Raw genomic sequence first — 25,137 nt, forward strand, 5'->3', positions numbered from 1 at the left:
TGCCTAGAATGTTCTCCCTCATGTCATTTTCTACCCTCTACCCCACACTTCTATTCCCCATTTGGCTTGTCCGTGTTCAACTTCTAAAACTTTGAGTTTGTCTTCCTTTTTAGATTTATCCGAGACTGTCGGATAAATTTTTTTTAATAGATGTTTTGTACCATAGCATGCAGAAAAGTGGCTGGCATATATGAAGTATCAATGAATGAATTACATGTACAGTTAACTGATTATAATTGTTGTAATTTTCATATTTTGCATTTTTGTATTTTTATAAAATCTCTAAAAGTGTGAGACAAAAATGCATGATTTTGAGTATTTCTTAGCAGTCATAACTATGTCTGGAGGAATGGAGAAGCTTCCTCAGAGTGTTAGAAAGTTACAGAATTAAGTTTATGGTAATTACATGAAAGCATTATAATTTTATCACTGACTTAAATCGGTATGTTTTTATAAATAATTTATGCTCAATTTCAGATTGCAGAGGAGGGATCCACCATTTCATGTGTGGTGGAACGAACCAGAGGAGCTCTGGATTATGTGCATGTTTTTTATACCATCTCACAGATCGAATCTGAAGGCATTAATTACCTTGTTGATGATTTTGCTAATGCCAGTGGAACTATCACGTTCCTTCCTTGGCAGAGATCTGAGGTAAACCCTACCTTGTTTCCTTGAAAGTCTCCTGGAAAGCTTTTCCTGTTTGTTCTGTAACTTATTTGCAACTTCTTGCTGTTTAAGCGATGTAAAGTATTCAGGTAATTAGGTAAATATCATGGTCTAAAATGTTTTTTTAATTTATTTATGCAAAATAAAAACTAAAGGTTTTGAATGATTATAGTATTATTATAGTTTTATAGTTTTATATCTTCTTTAATTCCTGTATAATAAAAATGGTATAACTTGAAGGTTTGTCATTGTGGGTTTTTTGTTGTTGTTGTTGTTGTTGTTATTACTACTGATACAATGGGAAACTGCAGCGATCTTAATGGTACTCTTCTAATCAGCCAATGAGGAATTCTTATAACTATAATCTCACTTTGTTTTTAAACATGGAAAAAATGAGGTAGTTTTTCTTTGTTTTGAAAGTACAAGTGATCTCAAGTTTTATCAGAACTTTCCATGAACTATCGTCTCATTTCTGAATAGGTGCTCCAGAAATAAATGGCACTTCTTGTAAGTGACATCGAGGTGAGACTGTGTCCTCTACCAGAATTAAAAATTTTTTTTTAATGTTTATGTATTTTTGAGAGAGAGAGGTAGAGCACAAGCGGGTCAGGGGCAGAGAGAGAAGGAGACACAGAATCTGAAACAGGCTCCAGGCTCTGAGCTGTCAGCACAGAGCCCGACGCTGGGCTCGAACTCAGGAGCTGTGAGATCATGACCTGAGCCGAAGTTGGATGCCCAACTGACTGAGCCACCAAGCACCCCCTCTATCAGAATTTTTTAAAACATTCTCCTAGTCTACCATGTTAGAATATTCACATCAGTATAATTTTTCATTAAAAATGTAAGTAGCTTATATGTCATTAGTGATACATAGTAAAATAACTTAAGGCTTGCAAATATAATCTTTGAGGAAATATCTAAGGGATTTAGGAGTTAATTGGTTGGAAAAGATAAAATTGAGGGAAGACTTAAAATATGCTTAAGATTTAAAGAGTTAACACTAAAGAATGATCAAATCTCTATAATTTGGGGAAGAAGGAGATTAAATTGTTTATAACAAAAGTTCTCCAATAACAGGCTGCAGATAGATCCATGGTAAATATTTTGCTGATTCTTTGGTAAAGTGAGGAAAATTATGAAAACTAAGCAAGTTTTCATAAGGCTAACAATGCTATTTAAAGAACTGTTTTTTAATCTGATGTTGTCTTTTTCACTACTTTTCTGGATTTAAAGTATTCTTTTTTTTTTTACTCAAGTAATAATGGTGGCATTTAGTCACTTATTTATGTTTCTACTTGGAAAACAGAGTTGATCCCCCAGATTTTCCTTGGGAAATTTACCAACTATGAAGTGAAAATATAACCAGAAACCATTGTTTTATAAACACATTTTGAAAGAGCTAAGAGTTAATCAGATTCTGGAAAATAAGCTCTTGCGAAGTTATATTTAAAATATTTTCTTCTATAATTTTTAGTTTCTTTAAGCAATAAGTGATCTTTATTGCAAAGTAGTAACATTGACTAGTGGGGTTGGTTTATAATACGATGTCTGCTAGATCTACACCAACCACTTAATCTGGCTTTGTAAGACATCGTGATGTTTTGGTGTTACTTTTTATAGCAACATTTGTTAGCTTTGCTTTGTAGGGGCAAGATATCTGAAATCTTCAGACTGCATATTGTTATTTTTAGTTTAGGAACAATGACATGATTTGGGTAGTAGGTATCATTTTTGCCCTTCCCCTTGAGTATTTTGGCTGTGTCATATGTTAATTTCTTATTTAAAATTTTGATTAAAATGAACATTAAAACCAAATTCAGACCTGCTAAATCAAACTCTTAAGAAAAACTACATTAAAAAAAAGTCCTCCAAATGGTTTTAGCCCAAAGATTAGTACTTTGGAGATTGCATTTGGAGTGAGAGTGCATTGTCAGAATGTTGTCACCCTTCTTTCTGGGAGAAACCAGGAAGGCCTCTTCATTCCTTTCTGTTCTCCACTTGCTATGCTAAGTGAGTCATCAGGGTCTGGGTCTTCTATCTCTAGAACAAATCTCAAATCCATCTGTTTTTCTTCATCTCCACTGTCACTGCATTATTCAGAATCTCATTCTCTCTCATCATTCACCTCCTGTCTCAGCCCCTAGCATCCTTTCTTGCCCTGTCCACTCTGTTTACACTCTGCCCTGGTACTGAGTCTAAAACAAAATTCTCATTTTGTCCGTTTCCTGCTTATGATTCTTCTGTTCTCTCCACTGCCTGTGGAATGAAGTCCCAATTTTTTTTTGGCATTTGAAAATTTATTACTGTCATGTTTTCACCATCAAAACTTATGATCTTGGTCTTTCTTTCTTCTCTTTGTGTAAGGCCAATAGAGAGACACTGGCTACTTCACCAATCTTAAAACAAACTCCAGGAATGTTACCAACAGCATGACCTTTGTGACCAAATCCAACAACCAGAACTTCATCATTTTCCTGGAACAGAATCAACAGTTTACTTCTGGTGTCAGCAACTATCACTAAAAATACCCGTTCGTTATATAAAAAAACTGGGAGAAAATATCTTAAGAACAGAAACTACAATAGACTAAAACTCTTACCTCAATAAAATTCAACCATCTTTGGATACAAAGGCTGTGATTTTTTTTTTTGCCATTCTTGATCAGCTACACCCTGACACACTTCCTGATGGCAGAATTTGGCTGTTTGGCTCCGACCCCTTTTTTCCAGCACAACTCCCTTTGCACGGGTCGTGTCTTCAAAAGTATTGGCCTTCAGGGCTCTGCCCAACTGGGCTTTCTTGTACTGAATATGGCACTTTCATCTTGCCCATCCTGCTGGTGCTGTGGGCCTGAGAGTCAAAATTGTTTTTAGTGTTAGCATAAAAGGTCCCTTTGAACTGAGCTAATTATCTGTCTAGCCTTATCTCCCACACCAATGATGGTGGTCTAATTTCAGTTTCCCTCTATGTCTTATTCTTTCACACCGGCTCCCTCTACAAGTGCTGTTTCTTTTACTCGGAATGTCCTTCCCATTATTATTTACAACCACAACTAACACATTAAGACACTTAAAACGTGTCTGTTGTAAAATCGTTAGTAGGTAAAGTTGGCTGTTCTTTTTATGTGTACTTTGTGCATAACCCTATTATGACATTTTACATTGCATTTGATCAATTAATATCTTGTTACATTTTTAGTATATGGAATATATTAATTAAATACTATAATAACTATATTTAATGATTCAAAACCAGACCAGTAACCTACTAACTAGCAGTTTACATGGTTTTAAATGTTTTCCTCGTCATCTCTTTCCTACAATAGCCCGTGAGCCTCTTTGGGATTGGGGCATTTTCCAATCTTGGCACATTGTGGGTGTCACGGCATGCTTATTCAGTTAATAAAGGGAGGGGAATTGTTTTTTCACTTCAGATTTTGACTTAAATTTTGTAGATCTTGGCTTGAGTTATTGCTACTTTTTTGGAAAGATTACTTACACCAGATTTTCAAAGTCCATTTTGAATCTCTTTTTAAAAATTCTACTACTAAGAATGTCAGGTGTTCCTTAGGCAGGAACTAGACATGTATATGTTGTCCGTTCAACTGCCCCCTGCACATCCCATCAGATAACATGCAGTTCCTTATTTATGAACTTTGTACCCTGAGGTTGGTCATACCACTGTCGTTGGTACAAGCAATATGGTATTACATTGATACATTAATATGTCATGTATGGTATGATGTTAATACATCAATATGGTGTTTTCATTTTATTTATTTTATTTTACTTATTTTTTTATTTGAGAGAATGTGAGCAGGAAAGAGGGGCAGAAGGAGAGAGAGAATCCCAAGCAGGCTCCACACTCAGTGCAGAGCCCAACGTGGGGCATGATCCTCTGACCCTGGGGTCACAACCTGAGCTGAAATCAAGAGTCGGTCACTCACCTGAGCCACCCAGGTGCCCCTCAATATGATATTTTTAGACAGAAAGTGTTCATACTCGACACCCATTATTGTTTAAGAATTCACTTCTCTGGTCCTTCTCTGTCTGTGTTTTAATGTTTAATAAATGGATCATGTTAGGTGTTGTCAATACAGAGCCTGCTTGGGATTCTCTGCCTCCCTCTCTCTCTGCCCCTCCCCTGGTCACCTGTGCATGCATGCTTGCATTCTCTGTCTCTCTCTCCCTCAAAAGTAAATAAACATTTTTTAAAAAGGAAGTGGATCATGTTACATAGTAACTTCAATTAAATATAACTTAATTGGCTATTTTATTTTCTTCTGGTAAGTGGTAAGTCATTTCTGTATGCCTCATTGCTTCATGCCTCTGGATTTTTACATTTATAGGTTCTGAATATATATGTTCTTGATGATGATATTCCTGAGCTTAATGAGTATTTCCGTGTGACGCTGGTTTCTGCAATTCCTGGAGATGGGAAGCTGGGATCCATCCCCACCAGTGGTGCAAGCATAGACCCTGAAAAGGAAACAACAGATATCACCATCAAAGCTAGTGATCACCCATATGGTAACCAAGCCCTCCTGGAAGAAGAATGCTCTCTTCTCCGGGTATATTTGGTCTAGTTAAGAACTTCTGAAGGGATATTTTGCAAATGATTGCAATTGAACTCCTTTGGGTCCTCTAACTTGTGGGCTCTTGAAATTCTAAGCTGCCATTTTGAGGGACATTGTTTATAAAAGAAAATACAAAGATCAATTTCTGAAGTTTACAAATATATTTTGAAAGGTATATACAGGATTATTTAAAACAAAAAAAGTACTTTCATTCATGGCTTTCAAAATTTTTTTATTTAAAAAATTATCTTCTAGTGATATGTTAACAACTAATTAATTGAAATACTTTGTAATTTATATTGTACTGGCTTAAAGAAGTGAAGTTATCACTGTCTGTTTATATTAATTTCTTTTTGTGCTGCAAAGTGATAATTTTCTTAATTGTGGAGTTATCACAGATATCCGTCCTAACAAATAGAGACTGTTATTCTATATTGAAAATTAATAGTTTTTTGGGGGGCATAAAGCAAGAAAAACTATAACAGTTCTGTGTAGGGAACCTGAGAGGCTCTTGAACTCTGATTTTACAGTTAAATTTTTCTTAAATGGGTTGCAAATCCTTTAGGGAGGCATTTATCATGTTCTGCTCTAAGTTTAAGAATGAATTCTAGAGACTCAAATATTCTAGAGATTCTTTGGGTAGAGACAAAGAAAATTTTAACTTATATTGAAAACTTAACACATTCTGTGTCAAAGCATGTTAATCAAATCTTCACTGAAGTCTTTCTAAATGAAAGCCCTCCGAATTTTATTCTGGTGGCCAAAATAATTGTGCAAGATTGTTTCAGATGAATTCTGAAGATGTTTCAGAAGAAATTCTTCCACAGATCACTGGGGTCAGAATGGCTCTCTGTGTCTTGCAGGCTTGCTGCAGTTCTCCACAGGGCTGCCCCCTGAGCCTGAGGACGCGATGACCCTGCCTGCAAGCAGCATGCCTCACATCACCGTGCAGGAGGAAGATGGAGAAGTGACACTGTTGGTCGTCCGGGCACAAGGACTCCTGGGGAGGGTTCTGGCGGAATTTAGGACGGTGTCACTGACAGCATTTAGTCCTGAGGACTATCAGGTAAATCACTTGATCATTTGGAAGCCATATTTATCAAAGAGACTCAGTCCTTCCCTTGCGGGAGTGGAAGAGACTTGCACTGGTCCCCTGTTATACTCAACAAGCAAAATAAGCGCTGACGGATTGCTCTCTAGCCTGTTGATTTCTACAAATTCAAGTACTTCAGTCCTTTAACGCCTGACACTTAAGTAGCTCTCATACTGATAATTTCTCTTGTGTCTTATATTTGTCATAGTGTTCACTTATATTACTTATTTTAATGTCACAGATTTTGATATATAGGGTATATATTTAAAATTCTATTTCTTAAACGTTTTATTTTTTTAATATTTTAAAAAATGTTTATATTTTTGAGAGAGGGAGAGAGAGAGAGAGAGAGAGAGCGAGCAAGCACCAGTGGAGGAGGGGCAGAGAGAAAGGGAGACACAGAATCTGAAGCAGGCCCCAGTCTCCGAGCTGTCAGCACAGAGCCTGATGCGGGGCTCAAACTCAAGAACTGCAAGATCATGACCTGAGCTGAAGTTGGATACTCACTTGACTGAGCCATGCAGGCACCCGTCTTTCTTCAACATTTAAAATTTTTTTTAATGTTTATTTATTTTTGATAGAGAGAGCGAGTGCATGAGCAGGGGAGGAACAGAGAGAGAAGGAGACACAGAATCTGAAGCAGGCTCCAGGATCTGAGCTGTCAGCACAGAGCCTGACATGAGGCTTGGACTCACAAACTGTGAGATCATGACCTAGCTGAAGTCAGACACTCAACTGACTGAGCCACCCAGGTGTCCCTTAAACATTTTAAACCCTCTTGTATGCTTCCATCAAACAGGTCCAAAATTGTAAAGAAATTGTATATCCATGTCTTTTCCATTTGAATTATATTATTCTCCAAGTGAGAAGTAGTGTGGCACTGACAAACAGAAACTTGGGATTTTGAGCTGGACCAGACTGGGTTTCAACTGGTCTTCTAAATGTGTGACCTTGGGAGCCTCAAATCTTCCTAACCTTAGTATCCTTATCATTAAGAGGAGACCATGTCTACTGGGCAGAATTGCTCTGAGGATGGATGGCAGCATTTTAAGTGTCATGTACTATACATGGCACATACACAGTGACATTGTTACCGCTGCCTATTCTTATTATCACCAGTATTCGTTCATATTAAGCAAATGCTCATGATTTCTTCTTGGCTGTACTTCTCAGGATGTATTTTCTATCCTTCAACAACTTTATTTTCCCAAAGAGTCCTCTTTTTAAAATTTAATATTAGGGGCGTCTGGGTGGCTCAGTCGGTTAAGCGGCCGACTTTGGCTCAGGTCATGATCTCGCGGTCCATGAGTTCGAGTCCCGCGTCAGGCTCTGTGCTAACAGCTCAGAGCCTGGAGCCTGTTTCAGATTCTGTGTCTCCCTCTCTCTGACCCTCCCCCATTCATGCTCTTTTCTCTGTCTCAAAAATAAATAAACGTTAAAAAAAAAATTTAAAATTTAATATTAGTTTCCCTCCTTCTTCCTAATAAGACCTGCACAATAGTTTGGAGTTCAGTAATTTGTATATAGTTTTCTGTTCAAACCTCAGAAACCTTGCCTAATTGAATTCAATTAATTTTGGCTGTAGTCCAGTGGGCAAAGTTTTCTCAGATTTCTTCTTTCTTAGACTCTTTTTCTTGGGTAAGTTCTATTTCTCTTGCCTTGACATTTATTGTATCTTTAATTAATTTGATATATAACATATTCCACAAGACATTACAGCTTAGCTTAATATTCTCTGCATTCTCTTAAAGAAATACTTTAGTCCTTATATTGGTGGTCTCCAATTTCTAGTTATTCTGGAAATCCCCAATCTCCAGTTGGATTATCATTTTCTTTAATAACCAAAACAAAATAAAGCAAAACCTATGCCCCTATATTTCATGACAGTCAGAAAACTACTACCCTTGAAGACATTTCTGATGATTTTTAGGGTACTTGGATGTCCTGTTTGTCACTGGTTTTCACTTTGAACTGTAATCTTTGCTTTTCCCTGAAAACCTGATAACTTCTTCACTTCTCTATGATGGGTTAGCTCTTTCTGGTCTGCATTAGCATATAAAAGCAAGACTTTTTAGGCTGTGTGTGTGAGTATGCAAGTGTCGGGGAAGGAGGGAAAGTGCCAGGAGGGATCCTCTACTGAAGAGGAGACAATTGCATATCAGATATCACTGTTCTTAAGTTTATTCTCTTATATTGAGGTACACGTGGTCCCCACCATCCAGGTGCTTACTCCCAGCTCTTGAGAATGATATTAAATAGCTAATTAATGACTGAATCACAGTTACAGAAATGTTCAAGGTTGGTATGGGAGAGAAGTGGATATTGACATAGGGTAGTGGAGGTGGCCTTTTTTTGGGGAAGTGATACTTATGCTGAGCTCTGAAGTTTAAAGAGGAGAAAACTAGCAAACTAGGTGAAGCGGGAGGGAAGAACTACCTGAGATCTCATGGTAAAATGGCATGAGTAAAATGGTTAAATGGCCCTAATGAGGAGCAGAAAGAAGACCAGTGTTTCTGGAATGTGGACAGATAGGTGTCATGATAAAAGATAAGGTAAACAAGGGCCTGAATCTTCCTAGGCCTTAGATCTCATGCTATATTTGTGCCTTATATTTTAATAGCAAGGAGAAGTAATTGAAAGGTGTTATATATTTATGAAAGATTATGAAACTGAACTGGGGAGAATGGATTGGAAGATATAGGCACTGGATGCAGAAAGGCCAGTAAGGAGTCCATTTTCTAAACAAGGCGAAAGGTGTTAGTATTTTGGACTAGGTAGATCATGATGTATATGTAAAGAAGTAGGTGGTCTCAAGAAGTGTGTCAGAGTTGAAATGGCAGGACGTGAAGGTTGTTTATTGTAAAGGATAAAAAGAAGAAGGTGTCAAAAGTGACCCCCTAGTTCTGGGCATGAACAACTTGCTGCTATATAATTTAGTACGGTGGAGAGGATTGGATAAGGCATAGATTTTTTTAAGGGAAAATTGTGACTTAAAAATTCTGACAGAAATTATAAGAAAACTTTGAAGTAGGCATTAAGATTTAAGTCTAGATATAGGGGTTGGAGAGAGGAATTTAAGAGTTGGGAGCATATAAATAATATTAAAAGCCTAAGCCTATGGTATCCTTGTCTAGAGAGAGTCTAATAAACAGCAGTCATAAGGAGACTGTTAAAATCAGTAACAAATACTAAAAAGGATGAGTTAGAAAGTTAAGGAAAAATGGCAAGTGTGATATGGAATACCAGAGAAAAACATATTTCTGGAGAGTTAATGGCTAATTGTGTAGGATATTACAAAGGTCAAGTTAAAAGATGGTTTCCTTAGACAGTCAAATATTATCTCTGTTGTTAACACTTGTAGAATTACTCTATTGATGATTACCCTCTAGGCAAAGTTAATTACTTCCTTCTTGAGCAAACTATATGTATTTTACAGCTGTTGTTATTCTATTTGAATTATTATATTACACAGTTAACATTCCTGATAGAATCTTCTCCATCTCGCTAGAGATTTGTCTTGGTTATTTTTGAATTCCACGCATTTAAAATGGTGCCATTGTACATGCTGTGCATTTGGTAAATATTTTTAAAAAGTAAATAAATGAATAAGTAAATTGGTACTTGGGTTTCTTAATTTAGCTTTAAGGCCATTAATAGCTCCTGAGAATGTAATATAGTTTGTTCATGCAAACTAACACTAGAAAAATTTGAACAACTTTAAGGTGTATTCTCATGTCTTGAGGGGACAGTGTTTTTTTTTTTAAGAGATAATGAAGATGGGAGTAAAAAAGGACCGTAAGACTTTGAATTTAAATAACTTTTTGTTTTTCCTGTAGTATGTGAACTTTTGTGATGGGAGATCTATCTGTATGACGAATTGCAGTTGCAAGTACAATCAAGAAAATGTTAATGCCCAATAGACGGATATTTATTGTTTGGAGAAATTCTCAGAATGAAAACACCAAAATGCTGTTGTTAGGCACTGAGTAATTACATTACTCAATGATATAATTTGAATAGCTCTAAATATACTTGTCAAGAGACATGTGCATTGAATTAATTTAGGAATTTGTGGTTTTCACATATTCAGATATCTCATTTGCCTTGACTATCTTTTTGATGAGTAGCTAAACAAGAGAAATAAAAATCTGTCTGCTTTATTTAGTTGTGGAGAATATTTGTTTAGAATTTGTATTGAACACTATACATATCCACCTAAGGATTTTGAGGTTTATATTCTTATTATGTTATTCTGTTTCAGTATTTACAACAATGTGGGACATAGTAAATACTCATTGTGCACATTAATATTCAGAATAATTATAATCTAATGGATAAATGTTTTGTTTGTATTTCAGAGTGTTTCTGGTACCTTAGAATTTCAACCAGGAGAAAGATACAAATACATTTCTGTTAACATCACTGATAATTCTGTCCCTGAATTGGAAAAATCTTTTAAAGTTGAGTTATTGAACTTGGAGGGAGGAGGTAAGCTGGTGACTCAAAAGTGTCTTATATTTGCTTGTCCATTCACCTTGATGATAGTAGATTCTATTAAGGAAATGCAATCCTTGGAATCAATGTAACGTTTTTTTTTAAATGAGTGAATTACTAGTTTTTGGAAAGAGCACCCTGAAGATTAATAATTACTAATATACTAATAATTGTATGGTAGGCAGTTTCTGATGGAGAGTCCCTTTCTTTTATTGGTAAAAAGAAAATTTCCATCTTTCCACATAAAGTTAGAATATTTATTGGTTTTAGAAATCAATATTCAACTCATAGTTTTATTTACATAGACTTTTGCTGTGAGGTTGGTTAATTCTGAGTTAATATTTCTAACGTTTATTGTAAGGACACCATCTGTTCGTATTGTTTTTTCCCCTTTTATTACCCATTGGTCTTTTCCTAAAGTAGATGTGCTTTTAGCATGAAGTAGTATAATTGTTCTCATTCACCAAATCATAGTTGTCATTTGTAGTAGGTGCCCCTAAAATCACATCTTTCCTTTCTCCCACTTTTGGATTTTCATAGTAGCTCCTTCAGAGCTATTTCCACATGTAGCCCAGGTAAAAACTAGTCCTTTCAGTTAATTTATTATGAGGTGATTATCAATAAAACAGGTCAGTAGTACTTTGTCTTCAATTATGATATTCAAAATCTCCAATTTTCATAGATTTTTGGAGTCAGAATTCATTTTGTGGCAAAACCCATCTGCACTGGAGAGAGGCTATTTATAGTCTTTATCCCATTTGGATGAACTATTTATATAGATTTCTTTGCAGAAGTGTTAATGTATTTGATATTCAGGTACTGCTTGGGGTGTTATAGAATATATATGATGTGCATCATATTCCCTTTATAAATGTAAGAAATTGAGAGTTGGTATGGAATCAGCAGGACATTTTCTTCCGTTACAAAACCTTGTATTATCATCTTGTTATTATCTTCATGTTTTAGTGAAGAAAGTTACAATACTGTATAAGCCATCCAAAGGGAGAGATTGAGTAAAATAGAAATATTAAAATTGTCTTTTACTGTGTAATGAGACTTTGGAGTAAGTATGCAGGATTTCCCCACATTTCCTTTCCCTGTGTTCACAAAGCCCAGGGTGAAAGCAAAGGAGGCCAAGCCAGGAAAGGGACTAAATAGTGCCACAGGTTGGTTGACTGCATAGAACAGTATAAATATGCTGAATGGCCTTTTTTGGAGAGCGACATGTAAAAATGCCAGCCTTGTTTGTCCTCCAGAGACAATTACTCGCATGTCTGAATCATTATTTTCATGACAGGACTTCATTAATTAGAGGTCACTATAAAATAGGTGAAAAGTTGTTCTTTGTATCCCTTGTAGCCAGTAGTACGTATTTAATAGAGAAAATGTTAGTGATCATTATTGATTAATAAGTAACATTAAATATCTTCAGAAGTAATATTTGTCACCATAGTGATTTTATGTAGAAACTTCTCCCCATATGTTTAGAATATGCACTGTTCTGTTACATGTTAATTGGGCATGGGTACTCATTTGAAAACCAGTCTTGCATTCTCATTAGAAGCAATAGTGGCAGACAGTCTCATTTTCCCCTCAGTGAGTTGGGATCGGAGGTAAAGGGATCTAGGTACCAGCTTCTATTCTGAGTCATAGCTAGGGACTGCCTAAGAAGTGCAGTATTGTGGGGAGTTAAATTCTTTTGATAGCCACCCACATAGATATTTTATGTTATTCAGGGTACATTGGTGTTGAACTTCACCATCTCTCATGATGTGTAGGTAATATAGGGGATGCACTGGATATTCCCTAAAATTCATTTTGTCTCTTAAGTCTCTAAGGTGATTTCAGATGCGTGATGTTGTAAATTCTCATGTCTAGTGTATCCCATTCCTGTTGAGGGGAGGAACAGAAGAGCAGGGCAGATTTTAAAATAGCACGTCAGTCAGGCATATAGGTATGGATGTGGACTTTCTTCTCTTACTCCTCTTCTTTTCTACTGCTACCATTACTACCCTTCCTTTCTTCTTTGTTTGTAAACATTTGATAAATTAATGAGGGGGGTATAAGATGTATTGGAAGTGAAGGTAATACTACTTTCTCTTTATCATAGTCTTTACATATTGCTGAAGTACTTTATTCTTTACATTATTTGTTTGGTCTTTACAACAGTTCTGTATAAAGCAGCACATTTTAGAGGTGAGAAAACTGAGATACCAAGAGGTTTAATGACTTGCTGAAGGTTTTCCAGTGGGTATCTCTCACAGCCAGGTGTGAAGTAGACGGTTTTACACCACTTGCCGAGGCTTCTTTCTACCATGTCAGTGGCAAAAGGGTGCTCAAGTCTGAGGATGGAAAATAAAGTGGGAATTTGAACGTATGGCTGGAGGGAAACGTTGGGCGCATTTCCCTAATTTTGAGTTTGATTCTTGTGTATGGTAAGGTGACTCTGTCATAGTCGTATAGGCCTAACTGTGGTTATACACAACCACAAATATTTTAAAAATATTTAAAATGTTAAAAACAATATACATTGCTTTAAGTAAGTGATTTAAAAAGAAAACTGGTCAAGTTGGCAGAAATGAGAAATACCAATTTACAACTTATTTACATGGAATATTTCCTAAAGCTCTGGATGAATTTTTAATAAATTGGTAGCTTGACTAATATTATACTTTTACCATTTAAAATAATTTATTTTTTATGGAAGAATGCATGTCATTGGGTGAATATTACTACATTTTCCTCTTTTCTGGATATGTTTTAAGAGCTCTCCATTTTCTCACTGTGTCAATGTGTATTGTGTGGGTGTGTGTGTCTCTTTGTCTCCTTGTGAAGTGACTGAATTCTTTAGGGTTGATGGCAGTGGTAGTGGTGACGGGGACATGGAATTCTTCCTTCCAACTATTCACAAACATGGTAAGCAGCTGTTCCAAGGCCCTGTACTAGTCTGCATTTTAACTTTGCAGAGACAACAATACTAACCAATTATTTACGCCTACTATGTGCAGGTCCTTTACATGTTTTCTCATTAACCATAACAGCAACTTTTTGAACTATTATTTGCTCTGTGTTACAGTTACCTAGCTAGGCAAGTGATCAAGCCAGAATCAAATTCTTGCCTGCCTCCAAAGCCCAGACTTTTCTTTGTATGAACCCAATACAGTCGGTTTCCTGATTCTACTTGTAATAGAAATTTTGCTTGAATATCATTTATAAAATGATTTTTGAAAATCTTTTGCATAGCTTTGAATACTTAAAAAGAGATAAATAGAACATTTATATTTTCATGTTAAATGTATCATGCTTATTTGCAAAAAAAACCAGCAGTCTTTGTATGTAGCATTTAATCAAAATATATGGGAAAAAGAAATTAAGGAGGCAATAAATGGGGAGAATTAGTTGCCAATCATTGGGAGGATATACTGAAAAGAGAATGCCTTTGAAGTAGATTCATATGCCAGCATGATTCAGCATTTTTTTTTTTTTTTGTATTGGGAGAAAACATATAGAATACATATTTCTTGAGGGAGAACTCTTTCTAATCTTCAGATGTTCCTTTTCACAATTTCAGGTTTTATATTTTAGGGTCAGAACTCATGTTCCTACCCCTCTCATTCCTAACTTCCATCAATGCCTCGTGGAGCCACTGTATTTCATTACTCTGTTACTTTTGGAATTCCTCATTTTTTCTTGTCTGCCTATATTAATACAACATAAAAGTTGAACATACTTCTTAGGAAATAATTCAGTACTTCTTTAGATATTGGCACCTCTTTAGTTACAAGATTAGAATATTTGGGGCCAAGAGAGGTAGATCTGTAGTATTATAATATGTTGAAAAAATAGTCCTAGAAACCAAGAATCTGTTTAGCCAGATTGATGAAAATCATAGGGAAACTCTTTCATAAAGGCAAAAGTCATTTGGCTCATGTTCTTCTGAGGTCAGCAAAGGTTGTGGGAGACTTTCCTCATATACTCCGTGTGGAAGAATGTTCTCTTTCATAGGAGAGAAAAAGAAAAACAAGTTTTCCTTATTCATCTCCAAGTGCTTATACAGCACTTGTATATCACGTTGGTGCCAAAATAGAGAAAGGTCATAAAAGCGTGAATATGTGTGGCAACCATTTGTGTCTGCCTTTCTTTCTAAAACAAATTAGAACGTACTCAGTGAATGGAACAACTCTTTTCAAAAAGTTGTTCCTTGGCTTTTCTTTTGGTTTGCAAATTACTTATTAACATTTTCTTGCTATTTGTTGGAACTTATTCATGCAGCCAGTCTAGGAGTGGCTTCACAAATTCTAGTGACAATTGCAGCCTCTGACCATGCTCATGGTGTATTTGAATTTAGCCCTGAGTCACTCTTTGTCAGTGGAACTGAACCAGAAGATGGGTACAGCACTGTTACATTAAATGTGAGTACATTTTTTCCCTGCAGCCTTAGACATTTTGCCTACTTTTATTTTTTTCCCAAAGTGTACTTATTTATTTTGAGAGAGAGAGAGTGTGTGAGCAGGGGAGGAGTGGAGAGAGGGGGAGAGAGAGAATGCCAGGCAGGCTGCTTCTTGCCAGAGCAGAGCCCAACCCAGGGCTCGAACCCATGAACCATGAGATCATGACCTGAGCCAAAACCAAGAGTCAGATGCTCAACCGACTGAGCCACCTACGCGCCCCCACTTTGTCTTCTTTTAAAGTTGTTTTATTGTATTATGAAGGTGTCCTTTATGTTATTTTTTTTTTCGTTTTTAGGTAGAGGGGAATGAGCCTAGTGGTACATACAGTACAAATTGATCATTGAATAGGGATTTGAATAAAGATTTGTCTTTTTATGTAGTTTTGCATATAAATTTATCTTGTGATTCTGAGGAATCACAAATCTTTAAGGAATATAGTGGAGCTATACAAGTGATATTTTATATAGATGTTGTACTAATTCGCTTAGGCTGTGGTAAAAAATGTCTCCTAAAGCTCAGTGGCTTAATATAACAAAGATTTGTTTTTCCACGCATGGTATATCTGCAACTTAACTTAGCAGTTGTCAGTCATTGAGGGATCAAGGATACAGAGGGAACAGCTCAGTGAGTCCTTCTGTCTTCATGGTGGTTGGTGGGGTGGGAGGGTTGTAGGGAGGGGTGGGAATGTGGATGTAGAGAACCTCATACTGGCTCTTATAGTTTCTTGTGATTCATAACATTTCCATTTACACTTTTGTGGTCAAAGCAAGTTACATGGCAGTGCCTAATGTTAACGGGTAGAAAGATGCAATCCTATCTCATCTCTCTCCCAAAGAGAAAGAAAATCCAAAACATTTATGAACAGCACTAATAATGAAAACTCTCTATGGGGTGTGTGTGTGTGTGTGTGTGTGTGTGTGTGTGTGTGTAGGTGTACTTCCTACACTGCTTTGTTCCAGTTAGGAATTAAGCAGAATTCTATTGTTAAACAACTGGCATGAGCTAGAAGCTTGCTCACCTTCCTCAAATTTTATGTAAATAATGAAGAAAGATCACTCAAAATACATCCCTTAGCACTCTTGTGGCAGATATTCAATATTAGAAAGGATAACTAATTATTCAAAAAAGAAAAAAAGAAAAGAAGGGATCAAGTTTTATAAAATTGTTGTCTTGAATGTTACTCTGATTAACATTCAGATTTAAGTATAAATAAAAATTATTATTTGGGACTTGGAGTAATTTTAAACCTCTTTACTCTTCTTAACATGTTACTGGCAAAAGCATTTCTTCTTAAATATATTTTATCAAACCTTGGGTGAAATACTTTTTTTGGTGAGTTTTCCATATTACATTGAAGATAAAAGGAAATAATTTGTTTTCCGAAATGAGTTTTTGTCTAACTTTTCAGAAAATATCATTCATTATTCCTTACAATGAAGCGTATACCATCTTGCAGTAAAAACAAAAATATTCATGAGTGCATTTAAATATAATAAATTATAGGGGCACCTGGGTGGCTCAGTTGGTTGGGCATTTGAGTCTTGATTTCAGCTCAGGTCATGTTTTCACATTTTGTGGGTTCGAGCCCCGCATTGAACTCCGCACTGGTGGTATGGAACCTGCTTGGGATTCTCCCTCTCTCTCTGCTCCTCCCCTGCTTGTGCTCTCTCTGTGTCTCTCAAAATAAATAAATAAACTGTAAAAAAATATATACATATATAATAAATTATTAATTACATTTGCTTCATTACTAATATTGCAGAAAAGATACAGCTGTAGGTAGTTTAGTTAGAAGCTAAAAATATTCAGTCAATTTGTAGCTTCATGCAACATCACTTTTTAAGTTGACTCTCTGAGGGTCTTCAAAGATGGGTAGTACTTCTTCCCTGCCATCAAGAATCTTATAGTCTCTTTTTTTAAATGTTTATTTATTTTTTGGACAGAGAATGAGAAGGGGGAGGGGGAGAGAGAGGGAGAGACACAGAAGCCGAAGCAGGCTCCAGGCTCTGAGCTGTGAGCACAGAGCTCAACGTGGAGCTGAAACCCACAAGCTGGGAGATCATGAACTGAGCTGAAGTCGGACACTTAACCACCTGAGCCACCCAGGTGCCCCTAGAATCTTATATTATTGATAACAACTTATAAAGAATAAAATAAAAATTGAGTATACTGCTATCATTCTATATTTAAAAACCTCTAAATCAATCACTTTAATCCCTCTTTTAATACATTTTACCATTAAATATCTTCTAGATTCTGAGAAACCATGGAGCTCTGTCTCAAGTGACTTTGCTTTGGAGCATAGACTCTGATCCTGATGGCGATCTTGCCTTCACCTCTGGCAATGTCACATTTGAGATTGGGCAGAAGAGTGTCAACATCACAGTGGAAATACTTCCGGATGAAGATCCAGAACTGGATAAGGCCTTCTCTGTGTCAATCATCAGTGTGTCCAGTGGCTCTTTGGGAGTTCACACTAATGCCACATTAACAGTTTTGGCTAGTGATGATCCTTGTGGGGTCTTCATCTTTTCCGAGAAAAATAGGCCTATCAAAGTTGAAGAAGCAACCCAGAATATCACACTATCAGTGATAAGGTTAAAAGGCCTCATGGGAAAAGTCATAGTCACATATGCAACACTGGATGATATGGAAAAACCACCTTATTTTCCACCCAGTATAGCCAGAGCAACTCAAGGAAGAGACTATATGCCAGCTTCTGGATTTGCTCTTTTCAGAGCCAATCAGAGTGAGGCAACCATAACTATTTCAGTTTTGGATGATGATGAACCAGAAAGGTCGGAGTCTGTGTTTGTTGAACTCCTCAACTCTACTTTAATAGAGAAAGTACAGAATCGCCCAAGTAAGTAACCACTAGTGTGTTTTTATTATTATTATTGAGGTAAGAATCCTAAAATAATAAATTAAGAATTGGGTACAGCAGAAAATTCTCTAAAAATAGTAAGCTCTGACTCTGAAAGCATCATCATACAAAAGTTGATCTATAAGGCAAATGGAAGTGGGACACTTGAAAACAAGAAGTCATGTTCTACAGGTCTCTAATGTTCCCAGACTTAATTTTTAAAAGCCTCTATGTAGTCCTGTGCGAGTGACCTTTAGTACTATTGTATTATGTATTACAGCTTCAAAATCATTCTAGAATTAATCTGGGGATTTCAGGGACAGTCCTGGTAGTAAGTAGGATCCTGAGCCTCCCTCACTTTGATCCACTCTGGAAGATTCCCTAACTCATGTAGCCTCTTTGGTGATGAGTAGGTAGATCCAGCAACTGTATGAGGGGAGGGGGACAGGATTGTGTAGCAGTAAGAAATCCTGTAAATTTGTGAGTCACTGAGAGTTGAGAAGAAGGCACTAGTTGGGGATAAGAATGAGGAGTGACGCACGTTGGGCAGAGGATCTGGTGCAGCAACTTCTTTTGAAAAGTAGCAGCCACTCCCCTTGGGGTTGTGGCTCAGTGGCTTTGTAGAGAGTCTGGTGGCTACTGGTAGAGAGCATGCCTGATGCTTGCGGACCTGAAAGTGGTTATTGTGTTAATATCTCTCTAAGCGGCCATGTAACTTTTAGAAACGTGTTTTTAAATAAAGAGAAAAATCTAGAATTCCTGGAATAAGGGAACAAGGAAGATTAGTGACATTAATTTGATATTAATTTAACATCAGTTTTACGGCAATATTTATAAGAAAACAAAACCTTCTTAAGGAAGCTGGAATTACATATTCCAAAAGTAATATTCCAAGAGCTACATGTTGACTGTGTTTTGCCATATAAATTAAGTTTTCTCATAAATAAATTTCTTCACCTTACTGTAATACCTGGATGGGTATACTATATTGTGAGCAGCATTCTTGTCCACAATGTAAGTAATTGTAGTCCAGGATTATAGAAGGAAATTTACTTTATAGGACAACTGCTCACATTAAATGTTCAGATTACAGTCAAGGTTAAAATTCTCACACAATACCCCATCCCTTTTTTTTAAGATTTAAGATTAGTTAAAATTTGTAATACAACCCAGTGATTAATCTTATTAATTAAGAATTTAAAAAATGCCTTGTTTTCAAGGAACTCACAGTTTATTGAATACGATAGAAATAAACCTGGAAGGGAGTATCACATACAGTGGTAGCTAGGGCTTTGGGCGTTGGTGTTAAGAGAACTTATATTCCAGTTTACAGCAATGAACTATTGGGCATAATTTTTTTGTGGCCCCCAGTTTCCTTACCTATTGTACAGAAATACCATGGGACTGAAATACAATCATGTATGTGAAAATGAATACAGTGTCTGGCACCTGGTAAGCATTCAGTAGGTATGAACAATTATTGTTAATGGCATGGTATATGCAGAATATCAATGTGCTGTAGGATGGGAGAAACAATCACTATGTGTTTTATGTTTGATATGTTCCTGGAACCAGGCAGCGTACTTGGGGCAACTCACAATAGGTGTAAGATACGATGTGAAATAATTAAAGAACAATTAAATGCAAATCTGTGTGATAGTGACTAAATTTTAATAGACAAAATCAGTGTAGGACCCAGCAGGGTCTCTCTTGCTGTGCTCTGCGTATACTCATTAATTTTGAGGAGAGCAGTAAGACAAGAGGTGATCAGCACGTGGGTAAGAGCATAGCGCAGAATGAACAGTTGTGGGTAATTGAAGGTTTTATACCTGGTTTGATGTGGAATTGTCTGTGGGGAATGAGAGATTTAGACAGCCCCTTACAGGATGCCTCTTGATGTGTCCGCCAAGTGCTAGCGTGATATGTGACTTCCTCCCCATCTTTGTGCCTCTGATTCCTCATGTGTAAAATGTGGACAATGTTAGCTGCCCCATAGAGTGTGGGGATTAAATAACTTGATACAAGAAAAATGCTTAAAACAATGCCAGGCAAATTCTTGCCTAATCTAGTTGAATTTAATTATATTATATTGATTCATTATCAATAAATCATTATTTTTGATTTTGATTTTAATTGTGATACAATTTAGCATGGTCTCGGCCTATACCACTGAAATTAAATGGTGTTATTGTTTTTAGATTAAATTCTCAGAAAATGTTAAATTTTATTATTATCACACATGTCCAAGTACTACAATCGTTAGAGAGTTTACCAACTCAAAATTGTTTACTGCTAATAAGAGTTTGTTGATGCTTCGTTTGTGTTGAAAGGTCTCTTGTTATGTAGTTTTGTCAAGGGTGCTGGTTGAAATTGAACCTAGAAAATAAATTAGGGAGGGTTTGTGGAAGGTCCTGTGTTTAAAATCAGGGGCAAGTGAGAAGAAAGCCTTGAAAGTACTGAGCACAATTGATTGAATCAGTGTTAGACAGCATTGAGGCTGACTGCTTTCTGGCCAAGGTAGTTGAGTGAGTGTTAACTGAGAGGGGGCAGAGAGGAACAGGTTTGTGAGCAAGGACAGGGACACAGAGAGGCAGTAATTTAATTAGAGAATGATGATTTGCAGCTGGTCTTTGAGGGCACGAAGCTTAATTACTTTCCTACTCAATTTTGTAACTGAAATGCTGTTTTTAAAAAAATTTTATGGCATGCTGGTAACTAATTAGAAGAGCATAATTCTGTAGGTGTCATCATTATCTGTTTTAATATTATGCAAAGTGATGATTAGTCACACTCGAATCATTTTTTGCCTTTTGACAAATTTCCAATACTTATTAAATTATTCCTGCAGGGTGACTATTCCTCTGCTAGAGATTCTATAATAAAAATCTCTCTAGAATGTAAAGCTAAAAGAGAGTAGGGACTTTCTGTTTAATTTATTTTTGTTTCCCTAGTGTCTAGATGAGTGCCAGTACATAAGAGTCACTAAATGTTTTTTGATATACATAGTAGAGAAAATACCAAATGAAGCTCTCATTTGGCTGATCTTGCTGCTGAGGCTTCCTGGTAACTTTTGGCCAGTTTGTAGAATTTTGATACATTAGCTTTTCTTCTTTCAGTTCCAAATTCCCCACGCCTTGGGCCTAAGGTCGAAACCATTGCTCATCTAATCATCATTGCCAATGACGATGCATTTGGAACTCTTCAGCTCTCGGCACCAGTTGTTCGAGTGGCAGAAAATCACGTTGGACCCATTATCAATGTGACTAGAGCAGGAGGAGCATTTGCAGATGTTTCTGTGAAGTTTAAAGCCGTGCCAATAACTGCAGTGGCGGGTGAGAAGAGACATCCAAGGAGCAGTGAAGTGTTTTAGAGGGAAATTATATTCTTAATTAACAAAGCCACTTAGAGATGTAGTGAGAAAAATCAACTAGAAAACAATAGTTCTCTTGCATCTTTTTAAAGGCATAAATGTAGAGCTTTTATCTTGCATTTATGGCACCAGTTTTGCAGAATTCTTGAGAAATGTTAGCAAAATTATATATGAACTTTAAAGTTAAAATGACCAAAATATGCACGTACCAACGAAAAGTAAACTAAGGAAAATATTGTTAGGCTTTCTCTATGTGTACTTTTTAGTTTTTTGAAAGGGATTCATGTGTAAATGATCCTGAGGAATGCAGGATAAAATGTGCAGCCACATGATTGCAGTGCTTGGCAACAGTCTTGACTCTCAACCCATTTATCTTGCTTGTTTATTTATTTATGAAGAATGTGGAAGAGGCAATGGCTTGCATTAACTATTCTGGGTAAGCAAAATGATTTCATTGCCAAATGCAAGCATTAGGGGACTGCCTTTTTTGTTGGTGCGGTTATAGCATCTAGATGGAGATTTGCCAGAGAGCTATTCAGTTAGAATCTTTCTAGCATGCACTCAGAGGAACGGGCGTGTGAATGGACAGGATAACATGCTTGACCTTTTGAAATAAATCATTTGGATATGATATTTGCTTGAAAAGGTAATAAACAAGGCCCACTTAGTTCCTAAGTGGGGTGTGTGTGTGTGTGTGTGTGTGTGTGTGTGTATGCATGTGTGTGTGCATATGTGCGCATGTGCACATGTATATCTTAGGTAGTCTGACTGAGGAATACCTGACTGTCTATACAGGGCCTTACATCTTGACAAACAGTGGGGATGAATCAGTGTTCTAGGAAATTAGCCCTTAGGCTTCATAAGAGGACTCTCCCTTTCCCTACCCAGGCTTTGACCAGGAACAAAGCTCCTGCCATCCTGAGCAGTATGCAGTAGCAGCTTTTAATCCAGTTTTATAGGAAAGCCCATAGTTTCCAGCGGTAACATTGATAATGCAGACATGCCTGTATCTGTACCCAGTATAATTTCTTTCTAGTGAGGTCAGGATTCTAGTTCTCTTTTTCGTTTTAAAAGTATTGTACACATTTTCTTTTGCTTTTGTAGATAAGGGGTTATCTTGTGGTAATGGATAACTGTGTATCTTTGTCTGAGTCCATAGCCATATCATCTCTTTTGTCTGTATTGACATTTATGTCTAGTGACAAATAGAAGAAATTATGTATGCATTTTACTAAAAGGGAAAGGATAAACTTGAACATCTTTTGGAGGTCTTTTTCATTATTTTATGATCTCAAACCCATTTTTTCTGGGAAGAGAGGTAAAATCATTTTGTTTAGAGTATATGTAGTCATTGTCCTTAAAAAAGCTTTACAAGTATGTCTGTGAAATTTGATACATCATAATATTTCACTAGTATATGGCATGTTTATTACCATATTAGGGAATTGTCTTAGCATTTTGCTATTTATCTTTATAGGTGAAGATTATAGCATAGCTTCATCGGATGTGGTCTTGCTAGAAGGGGAAACCAGTAAAGCTGTGCCAATATACATCATTAATGACATCTACCCTGAACTGGAAGAATCTTTTCTTGTGCAACTGCTGAATGAGACAACAGGAGGAGCCAAATTAGGGGTGTTAACAGAGGCGATCATTATCATTGAGGCCTCTGATGACCCCTATGGATTATTTGGTAACCAAACTAGTTTTAACTCATTGATATAGATCATACATTTCTTTCTTTTTAGGGACTTAGGATTAATTTGATCATGTTTCTCTTTTTAACCTGCTGTTACTGATAACATAGGATACCTGTACACCCTCACTCGCAGTGCTTAGTGGTTATTAAAAGGAATCAACGTCTTAGCATAAATATGTAAGGGACAAACGTTTAGGCTTTTAAGTCCGATATGACCTCGAGATGTGTTTTGTGGATCTTAGACAATTTTTTCAAAAATTAACTTACAGAAATTTACACAAAAGTTTGGATTTCTGGGCTTTCATGATTAGCAGGAAATCTGACAACACTGAGCCTCCTTCTGCATAGCATCAGTTGTGGGTACAAACTAACAGCTGCCTCTTTGATCCAGGCTTCTGCTGTGCAATTAGCCACAGAACTTAGTAGACCCACTTCACTCATGACTGGTATATGCCTGGCCTTGTGGGATCCTGAGTTTGTGGTTTCTGTTTCTATCATAGAGAACAATAATTTGGAAATTTTGAAAGACTGCTTAAGGGAAAAAAAGAATCAACTATAGGGTAATAATGGTTAGCTCTGTGTTGCCTCAGTTTCTCTTTGTATTTGAAATGAACTCTGTTCTGCCCTTCAGGTTTTCAGATTACTAAACTTATTGTAGAGGAACCTGAGTTTAACTCAGTGAAGGTAAACCTGCCAATAATTCGAAATTCTGGGACACTCGGCAATGTTACTGTTCAGTGGGTCGCCACCATTAATGGACAGCTTGCTACTGGTGACCTGCAAGTTGTCTCAGGTAATGTGACCTTTGCCCCTGGGGAAACCATTCAAACCTTGTTGTTAGAGGTCCTGGCTGACGACGTTCCGGAGATCGAAGAGGTGAGAGGAATGGCTAGTATAGAATGACACTGTAAATCATACCTTGTCTTATAGTGACTAGAACAGATGGCTCTTATTGTGGCATTTATAGAGAATGTCAAGTTAATTATTTCTACAAGAATTTTCAAAATATGGTAGTGATTTTTACAGATAACAAAAGCAAGAATATTCTAGAAAAAGTTCTTGTACATATTGAATTTTATAAGTTTTTTGTGCAATTACATTGTATTTTCAACATTTTCATTGAATGATTAAATATACATATTTATAGATTTAACATGTATATTTATACATTTTTCCATATAAACTGTTAATTTGTTTGTATCTAGATTCCCTTTTAGCTTGAGTGCTAGCCAGTTGATGTTAATTAAATTTAGATTTTGATTTTCTACTTCTTTATTTATTCTTCAATAGTTTTGAGAATTTAGTATATGGCAGATACCACGTTAGACATATCTACCTGATATTTCATGGTAAATAAGCTAGGTGGCAAATAAAAATAGAGCCTCAGTGGGAAAGTTGGTTCATTATTAATATATATTAGCTAAAGATAATTTTATATTATGAAATTCAAGTATTATTAAAGCCTAGGTCTCATTAAATTACTTTTAATGGCATTTATTCTGTAATAGAATCAGATTTTTATAGAAAGGAAGTCCATAACATTTCACTTGAGTGATAATTATGTCATTATTCAGTTCTAAAATATTGGATATTAGTTAATACAGATAAAACATTTCTCTTTCCTTCTCTCTAAATTAGGTGGCATTATGATATGATGTCTTTTGTTTTACATTTTGTTAGAGAATTTCCATTTAAGATAATGTGGAAAATAAAGCATAATAGATTACTTATAAAACATACATGCAATATTTTCCCTAAATAAAAAAAATGTATATAATGAACATAAAATGTATTACTGAAATGGTAACTATAAACAAGGATCTAAAAATTGATTCCCAAGATTATATTGCTGAATATTAAGGAATTTAAGTATCCTGTGTTTATTATATATAATTGTGCTTTATTATTAAAAGTTGATAATG

The 25,137-nt window shown here is 36.2% G+C and overlaps 1 protein-coding gene across 1 annotated transcript in view; it reads left to right on the forward strand.

Annotated features, from left to right (window-relative positions):
- Positions 1 to 25,137, forward strand: part of ADGRV1 (adhesion G protein-coupled receptor V1) — a 556,489-nt gene that overhangs the window by 86,315 nt on the left and 445,037 nt on the right. The window contains exons 23-32 of the mRNA XM_042956620.1: positions 478 to 654; positions 5,018 to 5,198; positions 6,109 to 6,311; positions 10,697 to 10,826; positions 13,668 to 13,748; positions 15,105 to 15,244; positions 17,537 to 18,146; positions 21,263 to 21,478; positions 22,994 to 23,209; positions 23,847 to 24,091. Coding sequence (XP_042812554.1) covers positions 478 to 654; positions 5,018 to 5,198; positions 6,109 to 6,311; positions 10,697 to 10,826; positions 13,668 to 13,748; positions 15,105 to 15,244; positions 17,537 to 18,146; positions 21,263 to 21,478; positions 22,994 to 23,209; positions 23,847 to 24,091 — 2,199 coding nt within the window. The remainder of the gene's footprint in view (positions 1 to 477; positions 655 to 5,017; positions 5,199 to 6,108; positions 6,312 to 10,696; positions 10,827 to 13,667; positions 13,749 to 15,104; positions 15,245 to 17,536; positions 18,147 to 21,262; positions 21,479 to 22,993; positions 23,210 to 23,846; positions 24,092 to 25,137) is intronic.

Source organism: Panthera tigris, chromosome A1, assembly GCF_018350195.1.
Source record: "Panthera tigris isolate Pti1 chromosome A1, P.tigris_Pti1_mat1.1, whole genome shotgun sequence".
Taxonomy (NCBI): domain Eukaryota; kingdom Metazoa; phylum Chordata; class Mammalia; order Carnivora; family Felidae; genus Panthera; species Panthera tigris.